Source organism: Balaenoptera borealis (assembly GCF_965194805.1).
Source record: "Balaenoptera borealis genome assembly, contig: HAP1_SCAFFOLD_1594, whole genome shotgun sequence".
Lineage (NCBI taxonomy): Eukaryota > Metazoa > Chordata > Mammalia > Artiodactyla > Balaenopteridae > Balaenoptera > Balaenoptera borealis.
Window position 1 is genome coordinate 52,017 of NW_028122639.1, and position 16,609 is coordinate 68,625.

Genomic DNA, 16,609 nt, shown 5'->3' on the forward strand with positions numbered 1-16,609 from the left:
TACAATAAGTTCTAGAAAGACAAAGAAAAATCATGACAAGCATATTACGTTAACGAAAAAGAAATCCATAGATATTAATGAAAACTGGGGTATGTGGCAAGTATCGAAGCCTAATGAATTTACTAACAAATGGCATTCTGTACCATCCATGCAATATTATGAAAGTGAATTTTGCCCACTCTAGTTTAGTGAATACTATTAACCAGAAGACACGATGGAGGTGATAGAGGTGAATGAATTCCTAGCCAATGCATACAGACAGAGAAGGTATGTCAGTAAAAAATGCATAACAAGCAACAGAATGCAATAAATGTGCATGTATAGGTAGCCACAACACATATAGACAAGTATTTCAATGAAAACCGGTACGAAGCAGACAGCAAAATAATAAGTGTAAAAGAGTTTCATTATTGTGCTCCTTCATATTTTTACCCAGCAAGTAAGAGGTATTAAGCCTAGGAGAAATATATATTTCAATGAATATAGCTTATATAATAAGCAGAAAGGAAGCTTAAAATGTATCAGGAAGGTTTTTGGATTTATCCTAGAACTTAGATTAGAATCATCTTCAGCATCCAAGAAGATGGCATCCCAAAACCTCAAAAAACCATCATGCCTAGAATCCAATTAAAAAAGATTTTCAAATGTAAGAAAATCCACAGGACTCCACAATATGGTTTTCGATAAACGTGGATGTTTGTTTGTTTTGTTTCTTTGGCCGCGCCGCGTGGCCCTGGCCGTGAAAGCACCGAGTCCTAAGCACTGGACCGCCAGGGAATTCCCTAAGTGGGGGGAATTAGAGATGTGGGGCTTGACTTTTTCTTCTTCTTCTTCTTCTTCGGTAGCTAAGCTCTACAAGCGAACGATGGCTGTTGATCAATGTGCTCTCTGTGTTAGGAAGGAAATAACTGTAAAAATGAAAAGCAGCCTTGCCTTAGAACCTACATATCACACCAAGGAAAATAGTCCTTCTGATTCAATTTAGAAGATATCACTTAAAATGTTGAATTGGTGAAATGTCTACCTAGTTTAAAAATTAGAAAGAATAAAACACTGAAAAGCAGCCCCCTAGATAACCACTGTGGTTGCTTGTTTATAGGAGGCATCATTTCTAAAACGTATTTCTAAAATGTTTATATTCAAAACTGTCAAGTGGCCAACTGTATTCAGAGAGGCAATAAAAGAAAGAAAACGGAGTATGACTTTTCTGATAAGCTGCCTTTCCTGGTGATCCCCTGTTCTGGCCTTACTTTCCTTCTTAGTCTATTAATGTAAGGGTTTGCTACCATCAACTTGGTTTTGCCCTGCTCTGAGCAGGTTTCCCTCTGTGCTGTTTCTGCTTTAATTGAAAATCTTTGGTTCCCATCAGCATTCCATTGCAAACTCCGTTTTTCTTGAGAGCTCCTCTATGCTTTCCCTCTTCATTCTTACATTTTCTCCCATCTCTTGGTGCCTGTTGGCCTGTGCTAATGAAAACCATCCTAAACTTCCTTACGCTCGACTCTGTGCCTCCCTGTAGAGCCCAGTACTCTCCATCCTCTCTCCCTATTCTCTCTTTTCAACTAGTCGAAATCCTAGTGGAGGGAGACCATTAGAGATGAAACATCTTGGTATATATTGCTAGTTTTCTATGTCCCCTGGCTTTTCTGTGTTTCTGTTGAAACACTCTTGAGAAGTGTCTGATTTCGTTTTCTACATGGGTACCCTTTAAGGCTCAATACTGGAAAAGAAGGGGATCAGAGTGATCAACCCAACGTGGTATCCTAACGTAACAGTTAAGGAAAGCAACAGGCTTTGTGAGACAGCCAGTGATTTGTCCAAAGTCACACAGATAGTAAACGTCAAAGTCAAAAGTGAAATTAGGTCTCCAGACTTGTAGTTCAATACTTTCCCTCATTATTCCATGCTATTTTGAATCTCCTACTCAATTTAGGGGCAAAAGAAATCGAACGCAAAACTTTCCAACGTTTCTTTTCTTACCTGACATGGTCAGAGAAGAGGAAGCATCCACTGCAGGTACAAGGGATGAGGAGACAACACTAGAGGATGTCTGAGTGGCTGCAGCTGAACGGCGCACGTGTCCAGTACAGAGGTCACTGGTTACTGGTCCAAACAGCTCCACGGAAACCCCAAGGCTCTACCAAGTGGTAGTAGGTTTGGTAGGAGAGTGATGTCACAAAGCAGGCAGTTGAAAGGTATGAGAGAGCCAATAGGGAGGTCCGATCCCCAACAGGAAGGCGGGCTTGGGTGAAGAGAGTGTAGGAGAGCTAAAACAACACCTGAGTTTCTGAGCTCTGGGGAGGAAATCCTAGAAGACAGATTTACCTCCCCCAGGCTCTTCCATTAGGGAAATCATTGCCACATTTCTTACAGACGTTCATTAATACACTGAACTAAGAGTTACTTATATTCTACAGAGTATTCTATTTTATGTATCATATACTTAGAGCTATATAGATCTTCTTTAATTAATAATCCTTAGGAAGGAAAGAGCCATCTAGTTTGAACTATTACAGTTGTTCTGAAATCATATGTGTCTAATGAGTGAACTGATAGCAGCTTTTAAGGAGCCAAAGTAGGGATTAAGAAGCTCTCTTTGTAACTTGGTTCAAGAGTAGGGTGAAGTTTGTTGAGTGTACCTTGTGGAGAATGTTGTGGTCCAAGGCTCTTCTCTTTTAGTTTCTTCTCCTTGACTCCTACCTTCCTTGGGCTGGGCTAGGCTGGGGGCCAGGTTGGACTTGCGACTTAACATTTCTCTTCCGCTTTCTCTTTTTTTTTTTTCTTCCATTATGGGCATTGCTTCGAGGACAAGCCTTGATCTTGCATTGGACGTTACTTCCTGTCAACTTCCAGCAGCAGGAGTCTTCTTTTCAGTGCTTGATGCTTCACGAAATAGACTCTGCCCGTTGGCAGCAAATACCAGAGAGCTAGGAGACAGAGCTGGTTGCAGACCTTTCCTCTTCCAGCCTTTGGTTGCAATTGTTTGGCCCATAATTTGCTAGCTCTAGTTCCTTGGGCCACACAGGTATCCTGCCATCTCCAGCTCTTGTTATATGTGAGAGACATTCTGAACACTGTCCCTTTTTCTTTGCACAGAAGTATATACAGTGTGGCAGTTACTGTAATCTCCTCCGCCTTGCAAACAGCCACTCTAGAATCTTGGACCTCTAGGACTCTCTGTCTTGCATGCTTGGGGGCAAGGCCAAGCAAAATGAAGAGGAGAATAATTAGAGAAAGAGGAGGACGTTGGTGGAGAATTGGGAGCAGGTAAGGTGAAAGGGCACAGGAGAAAAGAGATGCATGTAGACTTTTTGGTTTCTGTGGGAAACAGGTTGACACACTTGGGCCTCATTTGGTATTAACAGAACAGAGAGTTAAAGATCTAAGTAGCTAGATAGTGTGCAGCAACTGCCATGAAGTCTGTACACTGAAGAGAACAGTCTCACATCTAGTTTTCATTTTGTTTTATGTCATAGTACCTTATTTATAGCATTCACTGGTGTGTTTGTAGAATACAGATGTTTTCAAATGCTCTGGTTTTGTCTACATGGTTATCTCCTTGTCCTGTTTGTAAGGAATCCAACATTGTAAGACATATTGCATGTTTTTCTCTTGACGATTGTTGACCTTGAAGCGTCATGAACTAACTTGAGCTGTTGGATTCTGTGGAGAAACGTTCAAAAGGGTCTGTGAAAAAGGCACTGTGGTGAGTCGCATTATGCACCCGAGCGTAAGGAGCAGATATCTGCCACCAGCCCAGCTTGGCCTGGATTGCCTCTGTTTTAGTTCCCCTGGTTAGTGCTTTTCTCCCTAACCACTCTTGTGACTGTGATAATGTGAGTAAGGGCGGAGTTGCTAATGATCTATGTGTGAGGTAAGCTGGTTTGAGGGAGGAAATCTATGGACCTAGTCATTTTCCTTGGTGGTAAGCTTTCAGGGGTGCAGAGATGGATCTTCCTGGGGCCTTTTCTGGTCCCAGGAAGATATCGCATAGATGGGACCTCCCAAGACACACATTGAATCTTTAGGCCTGTTTTTCCTATTATGAGGTACGAACGAGTTTCTTCACTGATGGGGATGATGCTTATCTGAGAAGAAATTGTGAAAGGTGGTGTAGTGTAGAGGTGTGGCTTAAGCTTTTAAGTTTTCCTCCAGGTTTTTCCCCTAAGCTTCCTACTTCGGACGGCCTACTTACATGATACTAGTAGGTGATGTCCGGCTAACAACTTCCTAAATATACCTGCAAGCCAGATCAGTGTCTCTTTTCTCTGTATTCCCATGGAAATCAAGAGTCCCGCCGAATTTTCCATCGAAACAGTTGATTTGTGTTGTCTCTAGGAATTCTAAAGGGCGTACCGTTGCTTCCTAACCGGTGTCATTTGGGAGATCCGCCTCTGTACGTTCAAATGATTAATTTTGAGACTTTGCTCATGTGTGCAGTAAACCCTTGAATTCCCTAAGACCTTCCTTTCCTCCATCTCCTACCCCATTAAGCCCGCTTCAGTTCATCTCCTGAATTTCTTTGGAATCTGTCAGCCAGCTCTTCCTCAACTTCCTAATACTGAACTTGCCTGTCTGTTGCGATTAGGTCCTAACTGGTGTCCATATATCTTGTTTCCTTCCAATCCACTCTTCACACAAGAAACCTTCAAAGCAAGTTGGAACGTTGCTCATAAACATCGCTCACAAGCATTGTTTTGAGAATAGAAAACACACTGTTGGCCTTTAAGACTCTGCGTGGTCTAGAATCCTCTCTGCTTCTCTAGCCCCATCTTGTGCCACTTTTGCCCTCACTTTCTATGCTTCAGATACACTGAATTAACCTTAGTTCTCACTCATCTGACAGAAGTCAGTTCAGATACTATTTTTCACTGTGATTCCTAGCATTAAGGAATTTGATTATCAGGTTTTGTATGAGGACTATTTCATCAGGGGTACAGAAGTTCTGGCCATCTCTGGTTTTGGATATCCCTTATTTGTTGAGACCTTTGCGTTGTTTGGTTGCCTTTTGTCTGTTTTCCAGATGGGAAAACAGGAACAAGGGAAGTATAGGTTATTACTAGGTGGGGTTGAACAAGTGGAGCAGCAAACTGCAAAGCAGAAAGAAGAGGGACGTACTATAGAGGGATATGACTTCCATTCTCAAGGCGCCTGCATCCTGTGCAGGGAGACAGCCTAACATAAAATGTGCCTAACAACAAATATATTGACTTCTTACTAAAAATCTCCAGTTCATAGAACCGAGGGGTTTGTACCTTCTCCTTTAAAAGTGATAGTCCTGGGACTTCCCCGGTGGTCCCGTGGTGAAGACTCTGCGCTTCCAATGCAGCAGGCGTGGGTTCAATCCCTGGTTGGGGAGCTAAGATCCCACATGCTGCGCAGCCAAAGAAATTTTTGTCGAACGTTATACTCCTGTATTGTTGGCTTTAGTGGTTTAGATTTTGTTGTACTGTTAAGAAGATTTCAGTTTATTTACCGGGAACAAACAACACATAATGTAAAAATAGTTTCCCAGAAACGATTTCCATCATTCTCTTCCTCCCTTTCTCCCGCAGACTGGTGTTTCACCTTGACAAGTTCTCTGTCATTCCATAGGAAAGCTGTCTGGCTTGGAGGTTGCAATCCCAGGGAATTTTTCATCAGCGGGGAAGTCTCCATCACTACAGAGGAATCAAGGGAGAAGTCAGTCCCTGGTAAGTGAGATGCTCCCCCTAAACACCAACACAGCAGTCGTGTACCTTTCAAGGGGTTCAGGGGCAAGATGGGCAAGGCATTTCTACTAACTCTTCTTAAGGATCACGGACAGTGCCCTATGCTACGAGGTAAGCGGTGACTGCTGTAGTTCTTACTGGTGATCCTTTCCTGTCACTGATTCTCGGCTTTCTTTGTATTTCATAGGACTGTTGTCAGTCCAATACAAAATGAGTCTTATTTTTAAAAACCTGAAATGTTTTACAGAGCCTAGCATTCTCATATAGGGTCCTTTCCATTCTCCCCACTTTCCCGAGAGGCCAAGAACACTTCACACCATGAACTAGGAGAGGGGGTAGAGCCCTTTCTGATGAAATACATCAACAAAGACAGAGCCTTAGCCTGCTTGCTCTCTGGACAGGATCTCGGACCACAAGGTCTTCAATCCTGGTATAAATGAAGGAAGTGAGGACAGTTCAACTGGCACTCTGATAACAAGAGTTCGGAAACACCTTCCAAAGAGACTATAGCAGTAGATGAGGGAAGGGAGTGCTACAGTGTGGCAGTACAGGGGGAATGATCGGCTACAGCAGTGAAAAGTGTGGTACCGATTGGTGTGCTCTCGGGGTTCTTGTACATGTAGCATAGATGACCTCTACAGTGGCCCTCCCACCTTCCCACCTGCATTAGGTGTTGTTTTTTTTTGTAATTTATGTTTATGTATTTATTTACTGTTTGAACTTATTTATTCTACGTATTTATTTTTTTGGCTGCACTGGGTCTCTCATTGCTGTGCACGGGCTTTCTCTAGTTGGCGGCTAGCGGGGGCTACTCTCGGTTGCGGTGTGCGGGCATCTCATCGCGGTGGCTTCTCTTGTTGCGGAGCATGGGCTGTAGGCACGTGGGCTTCGGTAGTTGAGGCTCACGGGCTCTAGAATGCAGGCTCCGTCGTTGTGGCACATGCGCTTAGTTGCTGCACGGCATGTGGGATCTTCGCAGACCAGGGCTCGAACCCGTGTCCCCTGCATTGGCAGGCGCCACCAGGGAAGCCCTAGGTGTTCTCATATAGAGTCTAAAAACAGAGAGCACTGAGAGAAGGTAGTGGTTATTAAAGGCTCAGGATCTAAATTCTACCTGTCTCTACACCCCTTCCCAGCTGTCGATTTGACCCCATTTTTGAATGCTGACCTCATTGTTCAACTTTTCTCTGCCGTCTGTATACTCACCTTGAAAACTTGTTTCTGTGATGCGTTGAGCAGACACAGGGTGGCAGATTGCAGAGGTGGAAGCTGGTGGTCGGATATTTGTGGGCTGAATCTCCTTCAGTCCCATTCCCATTTCTGGTTGCCCAGAGGCCCTACTTCCTGTGTGTGACGCCGAGCCGTAGGATTGCGGGCAGGAGCCAAGTTCTCCATACAGTAAAGACCCCAGTGTGCCTTGGTTATAGTAATATACCTGGCTTCCTTCCTGGCAGGGAAGTGACAGGCGGCTATGCCCCTGCTTTGTTCGTGGGCCTCCTGATCCAGCAGTTCCCTTGGCTCTGCCCCTGTCGTCAGCTGCCCCTAGGATAACTCTGAGCCCTAGCCACTTCTCTGGTAGATTTCCCTATTCCCCCACTACAGTCACACCTGAATAAGGCAACTCAGACCTTTCAGAGATGTGTCCTGAACCTCTTGTTTTCTGAAATACCTATCTGGTGGTTGTGAGACTTAAGGCCAGCGTCCCCGAGAGACTTTTTCTATTTCTCCTAGTAAACCTAGACTCATCTTCTGTCACCTTCAACTCTACTCCAATTGTGTTCTTTCAACCCAGACCTCTGACCCTGCTTTTTACTTCTGCCATTTCATCCTCGCTCCTGCTTCCTTTCCTAAATCCATACGTCTCTTTTGGCCTTCCTAGCCCTGGGCCAAGTTCCTTCCTCTTTGCTCAGTTTTTACCCCTTTCCTTCATTCTCCCATCCAACTTTCAGTCCTTCCTTTCTCACGCCCCAGTTAGCAGCATCTGAAAATTCGAAAGGTTTGTTACTCGTCTATTAATTGTATTCCATTTACTTATTCAGTTCTATACCTGTCTTACCTGTGTATGGAAGAACAGCTGGTAGCCAAGGTGGCACCAAGAATCCTAGCAGCTCTCACTTGACGTATCCGTAGTAGTCGGCAATTTCCATTTCGTTTTCCCTCTCGGTGAAAAATTGCAGCTTGCCCGAAGAGGTGTATCTGGCAGCATTCTCCCGTTGTTGTTGAGCCCGCCTCTTCATGGCCTCTCGCTCTGGCCTCTGCTCTTGTTCGATGGGCTTTGACATGACTGGCTCAGGCACGTTGGGTTCCCTCCATGGAACTCGTTGCTTGCTGAAGTCTTGGAGTAGAAATTGGGTTTGGAGCTTGGGTGGGGACTGGCGCTTATTCACAGCAGGGGGAACAGGCTCCCCCGCTGGAGAGGAGCGCCAGATGAAGTTTTGGAGGGTGCAGGCCTAGGAGCAGCAGACTGAGGGACACGAGGCTGGGTATGGTTGGTCCAAGCCGGTTGGGTTGGGTTGGTCACAGTTGGCTGAGCTGGTTTGGCGGGGCCTGGCAAAGAGGCAGGAGCTGGCTGGGATGAATTGGCTGCAGCAGGTTGAGCTGAGTCAGTAGAACCAGGCTGGGCACGGTAAGCCCCAGCAGGCCGATGTGAGGCCAGAGACTGTGGCCTCCGAGGAGCGGGTCGAGCTTGAGGCTTGTCCCAGGCAGAAAAAGGCAGAGGTATCAACTTGACCTTCCCAGGAGGAGGCCGCTCATACTGGGCTGGAGACGGACACTCTGTTTCAGCACTGCTGTCTGGTTTCTGGGCTTGGACTTGCGTTTTCTCAGGACCCTTCCCCTCACGTGGGGTATGCCGCCATGGCTGGATAGCTGGGGGTGGCTGGGGGTCTTTGGGGTTGCTTGACTTTCCCAAGAGCCGACAGGAAGAGAGCCCAGTTTTCGTCTCATTCTTCTTCCCCAGCGCATGAAGAACCTTCACAGACTCCAGCATGCGCACGCCAAGGGAGGTTCGAGGCTTTTGAAAGCTCTGTTGGAGAAGCTCAGTTTGGTGTTCCTTTCGCTTCGTGTGGGGGATTGCTGGCTTCTCTTCTGCCTTGACTTTGTTCCCTGACTGCTTGTTCTCCTCAGCCTTGTTTCTCCCTCTGGTCCTTTTGGTCTTTTCCTGCCCGTGGCTCTTAGTTTTGCTGATCTTTCTGGATGCAGCTTTCTGAGGTTTGCCTTGAGAGTGCTTGGCCGTGTTCACAGGAGCCCTGTCACTGACTGCAGCGTGGCATGTAACCACTTCTCCCCCTAACGGGCACTCTGGATTCTTTGGCTGGATTTTGGCCTTGGGAGCGCCACTGATAGGCTCAGAGGCTTTCTGTTTGTTCTTCCTGGGTTGATCAGAGGGAACCTTTATGACACTTGGCTTTTCCTGCACCTGATTCACCTTAATGGCTCTGGTGTCTTTAGCTTTGATCACGTTGGGACCTTGGGATTGATCAAGATCTTTCAAAGGATTAAAGAGCTGGGGAAGGTGAATATCCTCCGCCAGTGTAGTAATGTCTGCAAGACCACTGCTAGGTTCAATCCCATTTTCAAGTGTCCCTAGGTCCTGACGACTCCGGCTGTTCTCTCCCAGATCAGCATTTTCAGAACCAGGCTGCTCCTCTTGGCTGAGGGGATCGGTGCAGGCCAGCGGCTGGTGAATATCAGGGATTCCTAAAGGGAGTAGTGGAGGATCTTGGTTCTCTGTTGGGATCTGGTAGGCATCCAGAGGCTTTGAAAGCTTGGTTTTGATATCATCCACGTGCTTACTCTCTATTTGTCCCTGGCTTGGAGCTGGAGGCAGGGCCAGGAGACGCCTGGCACTCTGGACTGGAGCTGTCACTGAAATGTCCCCAAGTTCAGATGGTGGGTTACTCTCAAGTATGTGGCTGTTTCTGCTACTGCAGGACTTGGGGAGTTCTTGACTTTGTGTCACACAAAACGTCTGGCTTGGAGGTTGCAATCCCAGGGAATTTTTCATCACCAGGGGGGAGGTCTCCATCCCTACAAAGGGATCAAGGGAGAAGTCAGTCCCTGGTAAGTGAGATGCTCCCCCTAAACACCAACACAGCAGTCATGTACCTTTCAAGGGGTTCAGGGGCAAGATGGGCAAGGCATTTCTACTAACTCTTCTTAAGGATCACGGACAGTGCCCTATGCTACGAGGTAAGCGGTGACTGTTGTAATTCTTACTGGTGAGCCTTTCCTGTCGCTGATTCTCGGCTCGCTTTGTATTTCATAGGACTGTTATAAGTCCAATACAAAATGAGTCTTATTTTTAAAAACCTGAAATGTTTTACAAAGCCTAGCATTCTCATATAGGGTCCTTTCCATTCTCCCCACTTTCCCGAGAGGCCAAGAACACGTCACACCATGAACTAGGAGAGGGGGTAGAGCCCTTGCTGATGAAACACATCAACAAAGACAGAGTCTTAGCCTGCTTGCTCTCTGGACAGGATCTCGGACCACAAGGTCTTCAATCCTGGTATAAATGAAGGAAGTGAGGACAGTTCAACTGGCACTCACATAACAAGAGTTCTGAAACACCTTCCGAAGAGACTATAGCAGTAGATGAGGGAAGGGAGTGCTACAGTGTGGCAGTACAGGGGGAACGATCGGCTACAGCAGTGAAAAGTGTGGTACCGATTGGTGTGCTCTCGGCGTTCTTGTACATGTAGCATAGATGACCTCTACAGTGGCCCTCCCACCTTCCCACCTGCATTAGGTGTTCTTTTTTTTGTAATTTATGTTTATGTATTTATTTACTGTTTGAACTTATTTATTCTACGTATTTATTTTTTTGGCTGCACTGGGTCTCTCATTGCTGTGCACGGGCTTTCTCTAGTTGGCGGCTAGCGGGGGCTACTCTCGGTTGCGGTGTGCGGGCTTCTCATCGCGGTGGCTTCTCTTGTTGCGGAGCATGGGCTGTAGGCACGCGGGCTTCGGTAGTTGAGGCTCACGGGCTCTAGAATGCAGGCTCCGTCGTTGTGGCACATGCGCTTAGTTGCTGCACGGCATGTGGGATCTTCGCAGACCAGGGCTCGAACCCGTGTCCCCCGCATTGCATTGGCAGGCGGATTCTTAACCACGGCGCCACCAGGGAAGCCCTAGGTGTTCTCATAGAGAGTCTAAAAACAGAGGGCACTGAGCGAAGGTAGTGGTTATTAAAGGCTCAGGATCTAAATTCTACCTGCCTCTACACCCCTTCCCAGCTGTCGATTTGACCCCATTTTTGAATGCCGACCTCATTCTTCAACTTTCTCTGGCGTTTGTTATACTCACCTTGAAAACTTGTTTCTGTGATGCGTTGAGCAGACACAGGGTGGCAGACTGCAGAGGTGGAAGCTGGTGGTCGGATATTTGTGGGCTGAATCTCCTTCAGTCCCATTCCCATTTCTGGTTGCCCAGAGGCCCGACTTCCTGTGTATGACGCCGAGCCGTAGGATTGCGGGCAGGAGCCAAGTTCTCCATACAGTAAAGACCCCAGTGTGCCTTGGTTATAGTAATATACCTGGCTTCCGTCCTGGCAGGGAAGTGACAGGCGGCTCTGCCCCTGATTTGGAATCTGAGATGGTGTTCCCTGAGCAAGGCTGGCAGAAAGCGATGGATGTAGAGGGACCATGTTCTTGGCGTCTGAAGTTTTATCATACTGGGCTGCCAGAAACATGGAGGAGGCAGCTGTGTGGCGGTCAGTGAGTGCCAGAGTAAAGTCTCCGAGTGAAGAAGAATTCTTTTCAGTGCTTGCTGTGATGTCCCACTCAAGAACACCTGGATAGGAAGCAGCTGAAGTGGAGATCTGGCTGTGGTCAGTAACTCCAGATAACATAGTCGTGCTAGAATGTTGGTAAAGGTAGGCACTACCCATGAGTGTCTGGAAAGGGGTACCGGTAGCCGATGCCGAACTGACGGCAGGGGCAGAGACTCTGGAGAAGTTGCAGACACTTCGTGTTAGGGAAGTTGCATTGCTCACCACAGGAGGAGAATGCTGCAGAGAATTTAGAGTTCCAAGTAGAGATGGATGTTGGAAATTTTCTGTAAGAACAAGAGGGTCATGAAAAACTCAGGGAGGTTGAGAAATTCTCACTACGTTTGAGGAACGGCATCATCTGAAGGTTCTTGCTATCAGGACACCTCTACTATCACTACTTCCTGAGAAACCCAAAATCAGACAGTTAATGATGGCTGTAAGGACTGAGCAGTTTTCCACTCTTCTCTATTCACTGCCTGTGCTCCCATCTTGGGCACAGACGGGCAGAAGAGCCAAGTGGTGTGGTTCAGAGATTGTTCTCTAGGCTGGAAGCAACCTTCTCCCTGCCCTGTCTTTCCCTTCAGCCTGCACTCGTATTGACTTCTATGCTATTTCCTAGACTGGAAGCATTTTAGAACTAGGAGGCCCTTAGAGAACTTCGATGTTCTCAGTCTCATTTCGTGAGTAAGGAAACTGAGGCTCAGAGAGGTCGGGTTGACTTGTTCAAGTTCTCTCATTATGTTAGTATCATTACCAGGTTTCAGAACCTAAGTATCCTGACTTCCTTGCCAGGACTCCACTCTGAGCATGATACTGCCAGAAAGCAGGAGAAATAGAACTTATAATATAGGCATTTTTTTTGTCCATTAGAAAACAGTACGGCTATTACCATGGTCGTCTTCAGTGTCTCCCTTTGCTTGTGCAGTTCCCACGCTATTACCTAGAGGTGACGTACAGCTCAGTCCAACTGGTGAATTGAAAGAGTCATTTTTGCCCTCTTCAAGCCTGGTTTCTCATCCTACCTCAAAATGATTACCCGAAAGTGGATTTCTTAAGTGCTTTTGGAAAGGGAAGAGTTATCTGATTACTTCAGATTCCTCACCTGTAAAGTGGTTATAACACCACCACCAATAATAATAGCAGTAATAATTAATAGATGAATAAGCTGATCTATTGCGTATGATTTATATGGAGGAAGATACAATAAGTTCTAGAAAGACAAAGAAAAATCATGACAAGCATATTACGTTAACGAAAAAGAAATCCATAGATATTAATGAAAACTGGGGTATGTGGCAAGTATCGAAGCCTAATGAATTTACTAACAAATGGCATTCTTTACTATCCATGCAATATTATGAAAGTGAATTTTGCCCACTCTATTTTAGTGAATACTATTAACCAGAAGACACGATGGAGGTGATAGAGGTGAATGAATTCCTAGCCAATGCATACAGACAGAGAAGGTATGTCAGTAAAAAATGCATAACAAGCAACAGAATGCAATAAATGTGCATGTATAGGTAGCCACAACACATATAGACAAGTATTTCAATGAAAACCGGTACGAAGCAGACAGCAAAATAATAAGTGTAAAAGAGTTTCATTATTGTGCTCCTTCATATTTTTACCCAGCAAGTAAGAGGTATTAAGCCTAGGAGAAATATATATTTCAATGAATATAGCTTATATAATAAGCAGAAAGGAAGCTTAAAATGTATCAGGAAGGTTTTTGGATTTATCCTAGAACTTAGATTAGAATCATCTTCAGCATCCAAGAAGATGGCATCCCAAAACCTCAAAAAACCATCATGCCTAGAATCCAATTAAAAAAGATTTTCAAATGTAAGAAAATCCACAGGACTCCACAATATGGTTTTCGATAAATGTGGATGTTTGTTTGTTTTGTTTCTTTGGCCGCGCCGCGTGGCCCTGGCCGTGAAAGCACCGAGTCCTAAGCACTGGACCGCCAGGGAATTCCCTAAGTGGGGGGAATTAGAGATGTGGGGCTTGACTTTTTCTTCTTCTTCTTCTTCTTCTTCTTCTTCGGTAGCTAAGATCTACAAGCGAACGATGGCTGTTGATCAATGTGCTCTCTGTGTTAGGAAGGAAATAACTGTAAAAATGAAAAGCAGCCTTGCCTTAGAACCTACATATCACACCAAGGAAAATAGTCCTTCTGATTCAATTTAGAAGATATCACTTAAAATGTTGAATTGGTGAAATGTCTACCTAGTTTAAAAATTAGAAAGAATAAAACACTGAAAAGCAGCCCCCTAGATAACCACTGTGGTTGCTTGTTTATAGGAGGCATCATTTCTAAAACGTATTTCTAAAATGTTTATATTCAAAACTGTCAAGTGGCCAACTGTATTCAGAGAGGCAATAAAAGAAAGAAAACGGAGTATGACTTTTCTGATAAGCTGCCTTTCCTGGTGATCCCCTGTTCTGGCCTTACTTTCCTTCTTAGTCTGTTAATGTAAGGGTTTGCTACCATCAACTTGGTTTTGCCCTGCTCTGAGCAGGTTTCCCTCTGTGCTGTTTCTGCTTTAATTGAAAATCTTTGGTTCCCATCAGCATTCCATTGCAAACTCCGTTTTTCTTGAGAGCTCCTCTATGCTTTCCCTCTTCATTCTTACATTTTCTCCCATCTCTTGGTGCCTGTTGGCCTGTGCTAATGAAAACCATCCTAAACTTCCTTACGCTCGACTCTGTGCCTCCCTGTAGAGCCCAGTACTCTCCATCCTCTCTCCCTATTCTCTCTTTTCAACTAGTCGAAATCCTAGTGGAGGGAGACCATTAGAGATGAAACATCTTGGTATATATTGCTAGTTTTCTATGTCCCCTGGCTTTTCTGTGTTTCTGTTGAAACACTCTTGAGAAGTGTCTGATTTCGTTTTCTACATGGGTACCCTTTAAGGCTCAATACTGGAAAAGAAGGGGATCAGAGTGATCAACCCAACGTGGTATCCTAACGTAACAGTTAAGGAAAGCAACAGGCTTTGTGAGACAGCCAGTGATTTGTCCAAAGTCACACAGATAGTAAACGTCAAAGTCAAAACTGAAATTAGGTCTCCAGACGTGTAGTTCAATACTTTCCCTCATTATTCCATGCTATTTTGAATCTCCTACTCAATTTAGGGGCAAAAGAAATCGAACGCAAAACTTTCCAACGTTTCTTTTCTTACCTGACATGGTCAGAGAAGAGGAAGCATCCACTGCAGGTACCAGGGATGAGGAGACAACACTAGAGGATGTCCGAGTGGCTGCAGCTGAACGGCGCACGTGTCCAGTACAGAGGTCACTGGTTACTGGTCCAAACAGCTCCACGGAAACCCCAAGACTCTACCAAGTGGTAGTAGGTTTGGTAGGAGAGTGATGTCACAAAGCAGGCAGTTGAAAGGTATGAGAGAGCCAATAGGGAGGTCCGATCCCCAACAGGAAGGCGGGCTTGGGTGAAGAGAGTGTAGGAGAGCTAAAACAACACCTGAGTTTCTGAGCTCTGGGGAGGAAATCCTAGAAGACAGATTTACCTCCCCCAGGCTCTTCCATTAGGGAAATCATTGCCACATTTCTTACAGACGTTCATTAATACACTGAACTAAGAGTTACTTATATTCTACAGAGTATTCTATTTTATGTATCATATACTTAGAGCTATATAGATCTTCTTTAATTAATAATCCTTAGGAAGGAAAGAGCCATCTAGTTTGAACTATTACAGTTGTTCTGAAATCATATGTGTCTAATGAGTGAACTGATAGCAGCTTTTAAGGAGCCAAAGTAGGGATTAAGAAGCTCTTTTTGTAACTTGGTTCAAGAGTAGGGTGAAGTTTGTTGAGTGTACCTTGTGGAGAATGTTGTGGTCCAAGGCTCTTCTCTTTTAGTTTCTTCTCCTTGACTCCTACCTTCCTTGGGCTGGGCTAGGCTGGGGGCCAGGTTGGACTTGCGACTTAACATTTCTCTTCCGCTTTCTCTTTTTTTTTTTTCTTCCATTATGGGCATTGCTTCGAGGACAAGCCTTGATCTTGCATTGGACGTTACTTCCTGTCACCTTCCAGCAGCAGGAGTCTTCTTTTCAGTGCTTGATGCTTCACGAAATAGACTCTGCCCGTTGGCAGCAAATACCAGAGAGCTAGGAGACAGAGCTGGTTGCAGACCTTTCCTCTTCCAGCCTTTGGTTGCAATTGTTTGGCCCATAATTTGCTAGCTCTAGTTCCTTGGGCCACACAGGTATCCTGCCATCTCCAGCTCTTGTTATATGTGAGAGACATTCTGAACACTGTCCCTTTTTCTTTGCACAGAAGTATATACAGTGTGGCAGTTACTGTAATCTCCTCCGCCTTGCAAACAGCCACTCTAGAATCTTGGACCTCTAGGACTCTCTGTCTTGCATGCTTGGGGGCAAGGCCAAGCAAAATGAAGAGGAGAATAATTAGAGAAAGAGGAGGACGTTGGTGGAGAATTGGGAGCAGGTAAGGTGAAAGGGCACAGGAGAAAAGAGATGCATGTAGACTTTTTGGTTTCTGTGGGAAACAGGTTGACACACTTGGGCCTCATTTGGTATTAACAGAACAGAGAGTTAAAGATCTAAGTAGCTAGATAGTGTGCAGCAACTGCCATGAAGTCTGTACACTGAAGAGAAGAGTCTCACATCTAGTTTTCATTTTGTTTTATGTCATAGTACCTTATTTATAGCATTCACTGGTGTGTTTGTAGAATACAGATGTTTTCAAATGCTCTGGTTTTGTCTACATGGTTATCTCCTTGTCCTGTTTGTAAGGAATCCAACATTGTAAGACATATTGCATGTTTTTCTCTTGACGATTGTTGACCTTGAAGCGTCATGAACTAACTTGAGCTGTTGGATTCTGTGGAGAAACGTTCAAAAGGGTCTGTGAAAAAGGCACTGTGGTGAGTCGCATTATGCACCCGAGCGTAAGGAGCAAGATATCTGCCACCAGCCCAGCTTGGCCTGGATTGCCTCTGTTTTAGTTCCCCTGGTTAGTGCTTTTCTCCCTAACCACTCTTGTGACTGTGATAATGTGAGTAAGGGCGGAGTTGCTAATGATCTATGTGTGAGGTAAGCTGGTTTGAGGGAGGAAATCTATGGACCTAGTCATTT

General features: G+C 45.2%; 1 protein-coding gene and 1 pseudogene across 2 annotated transcripts in view; one reads left to right on the forward strand and one right to left on the reverse strand.

The window, feature by feature from the left end:
* LOC309622120 (uncharacterized protein) overlaps nt 1-5,701 on the forward strand; it is a gene marked incomplete at its 3' end in the record, with an annotated part of 29,550 nt that extends 23,849 nt beyond the window's left edge. The window contains exon 4 of the mRNA XM_082409279.1: nt 5,556-5,701. Within this exon, the coding sequence (XP_082265405.1) occupies nt 5,556-5,701 (146 nt within the window). The remainder of the gene's footprint in view (nt 1-5,555) is intronic.
* Nucleotides 5,702-7,822: 2,121 nt separating this feature from the next.
* LOC309622124 (uncharacterized protein C2orf78 pseudogene) lies at nt 7,823-14,793 on the reverse strand (annotated as a pseudogene). Its single transcript has 3 exons — nt 14,673-14,793; nt 11,019-11,768; nt 7,823-9,740 (listed from the first exon to the last, which is right to left on the reverse strand). The product of its transcript is annotated as an uncharacterized protein C2orf78 pseudogene (transcript).
* Nucleotides 14,794-16,609: the final 1,816 nt, after the last annotated feature.